The 2,500-nt window shown below is 50.5% G+C and overlaps 1 protein-coding gene across 1 annotated transcript in view; it reads right to left on the reverse strand.

Annotated features, from left to right (window-relative positions):
- Positions 1-1,964: 1,964 nt before the first annotated feature.
- ndufa2 (NADH:ubiquinone oxidoreductase subunit A2) overlaps positions 1,965-2,500 on the reverse strand; it is a 4,033-nt gene continuing 3,497 nt past the window's right edge. The window contains 1 exon segment of the mRNA XM_072661988.1: positions 1,965-2,134. Coding sequence (XP_072518089.1) covers positions 2,043-2,134 — 92 coding nt within the window. The 3' untranslated portion in view covers positions 1,965-2,042.

Consider the following 2,500-nt stretch of genomic DNA (forward strand, 5'->3'; position numbering starts at 1 on the left):
TTCTCTCTCTGTCTGTCTCTCACACACTCTCTCTCTCTCTCTGTCTCTCTCTCTCTCTCTCTCTCTCTCTCTCTCTCTGTCTGTCTCTCACACTCTCTCTCTCTCTCTGTCTGTCTCTCACACACTCTCTCTCTCTCTCTCTCTCTGTCTGTCTCTCACACTCTCTCTCTCTCTCTGTCTGTCTCTCACACACTCTCTCTCTCTCTCTCTCTCTCTCTCTGTCTGTCTCTCACAACTCTCTCTCTCTCTCTCTGTCTGTCTCTCACACTCTCTCTCTCTCTCTGTCTGTCTCTCACACACTCTCTCTCTCTCTCTGTCTCTCTCTCTCTCTTCTCTCTCTCTCTTCTCTCTCTCTCTCTGTCTTCTCTCACACTCTCTCTCTCTCTCTGTCTGTCTCTCACACACTCTCTCTCTCTCTCTGTCTCTCTCTCTCTCTCTCTCTCTGTCTCCTCTCTGTCTGTCTCTCTCTCTCTGTCTGTCTCTCACACACTCTCTGTCTGTCTCTCACACACTCTCTCTCTCTGTCTGTCTCTCACTCACTCTCTCTCTCTCTCTCTCTCTGTCTCTCTCTGTCTGTCTCTCACACTCTCTCTCTCTCTCTCTGTCTGTCTCTCACACACTCTCTGTCTCTCTCTCTCTCTGTCTCTCACACACTCTCTCTCTGTCTGTCTCTCACCTCTCTCTCTCTCTCTCTCTGTCTGTCTCTCACACACACTCTCTCACTGTCTCTCTGTGTGTCTCTCTCTCTCTCTCTCTCTCTGTGTCTCTCTCTCTCTCTCTCTCTCTCTGTGTGTGTCTCTCTCTCTCTCTGTGTGTGTCTCTCTCTCTCTCTGTCTGTCTCTCTCTGTGTGTGTCCTCTCTCTCTCTGTCTGTCTGTCTCTCTCTGTCTGTCTCTCTCTCATCTGCTGAGCTTTGACTGGGTTTCAGATAGAGGGGTTTCACGGTCACAGCCCTCCCCCTCCCTCCCTCCCCTGACGAGGTCCAGAGGCAGCAGAGAACCGAGCTGCAGACAGAAATCACACTGCTGCTGTTAATGGTGTTATAGCTGTGCTATAAAGAGCTTATTGACTTTCCACCAAACCTAAAGTGCAGCCGGTATGAGGAGACCTGGAGGACAGTGAGCTTCCTGACCTACATTCTTCTGAAGCTGCAGTTTAGAACACGTCCAGCAGGTGGCAGAATTCCTGCAGTCCTCAGTCCCAGTTTGTGGGTAGAGCTGTACTGGTGGGGTCAGTGTACTGGTCAGCAGGGTGTTTGTGGGTAAAGCTGTAGCTGTACTGGTGGGTCAGTGTACTGGTCAGCAGGGTGTCTGTGGGTAAAGCTGTAGCTGTACTGGTGGGTCAGTGTACTGCAGAGCAGTCGGTCAGTACCGGAGGATTAGAGGTGAAGACTTTAGGAGGGGTGTTTGAACAGCTGGACGAAAGCGTGGCTAGTTCTCTCTCTCCAGATCGATGTAGCCGAGGATTTGGGAGAATCCCTCAGATTCCTTTAGATTACTGTAATCCACTGACCAGCTGATCCTTAGCCGCGCTAACTGTACGCTGGCGGGAGCAGCTGTTCCCTATAGATCAGGCTTCTCTCTTGACTGGAGGAGAGTTCGGGCTAATCTGACCACAGCTGTTCAGTGAGGGAGTGAGATCACACCTGATCACAGAACTAATTCTTTAGGTTTCAGGTTTAGAACGTATAGAAAATCTATATTTTAGCAAAAACTGTAAAAGTGCTCATCCCTAACGTGTATAATCCTCACCAGAGAGACACGGACAGGTCACGAGCAGACCCGCCTGAACAGCCAAGATACGCTCAGTGCCCAACCTCATCATTTCCCAGGACGCTTCAGAACATCTGATCCCAAAAACTAGAAAACTATGTTCATTATCAGGGAGGACTGGACCGGACACCTGGACACCTGGACACCTGGACACCGGGTTCAGTTTAACAGTAGAAACGCAGACGGCCCTTCCTGAATTAAACACTATGATTTATTCTTTCAGAAAAGGACATTTTTACACACATCATAAACAGGAACGAGGAGAGGAAGCTCATGGCTTCAGGCTGGCGGCTTCTCTCAGCTCTTTGGCCACCTGCTCCGCGCTCATGTTGTCCAGAGCGACGCTGTGCTCCTTCCCGAAACCTGCAGCAGAAACAGCACAGAACCATCAGCGCTTCCCCTCTACACTCTACCCACCAACCAGCGCTGACGGAGACCAGCCCCTCAGCCAAACAGCTCCACCTCTCACACACACTCACTCTACTCTACACACACACACACACACACACACACACACACACACACACACACACACACAACACACACACACCACTCTCTCTCACACACACACACACTCTCTCTCACACACACACACACTCTCTCTCACACACACTCACACTCTCTCTCACACACACTCTCACACACACTCTCACACACACTCTCACACACACTCTCACACCACACTCTCTCACACACTCTCTCACACACTCTCTCACACACTCTCTCACA

Source organism: Salminus brasiliensis, chromosome 18, assembly GCF_030463535.1.
Source record: "Salminus brasiliensis chromosome 18, fSalBra1.hap2, whole genome shotgun sequence".
Taxonomy (NCBI): domain Eukaryota; kingdom Metazoa; phylum Chordata; class Actinopteri; order Characiformes; family Bryconidae; genus Salminus; species Salminus brasiliensis.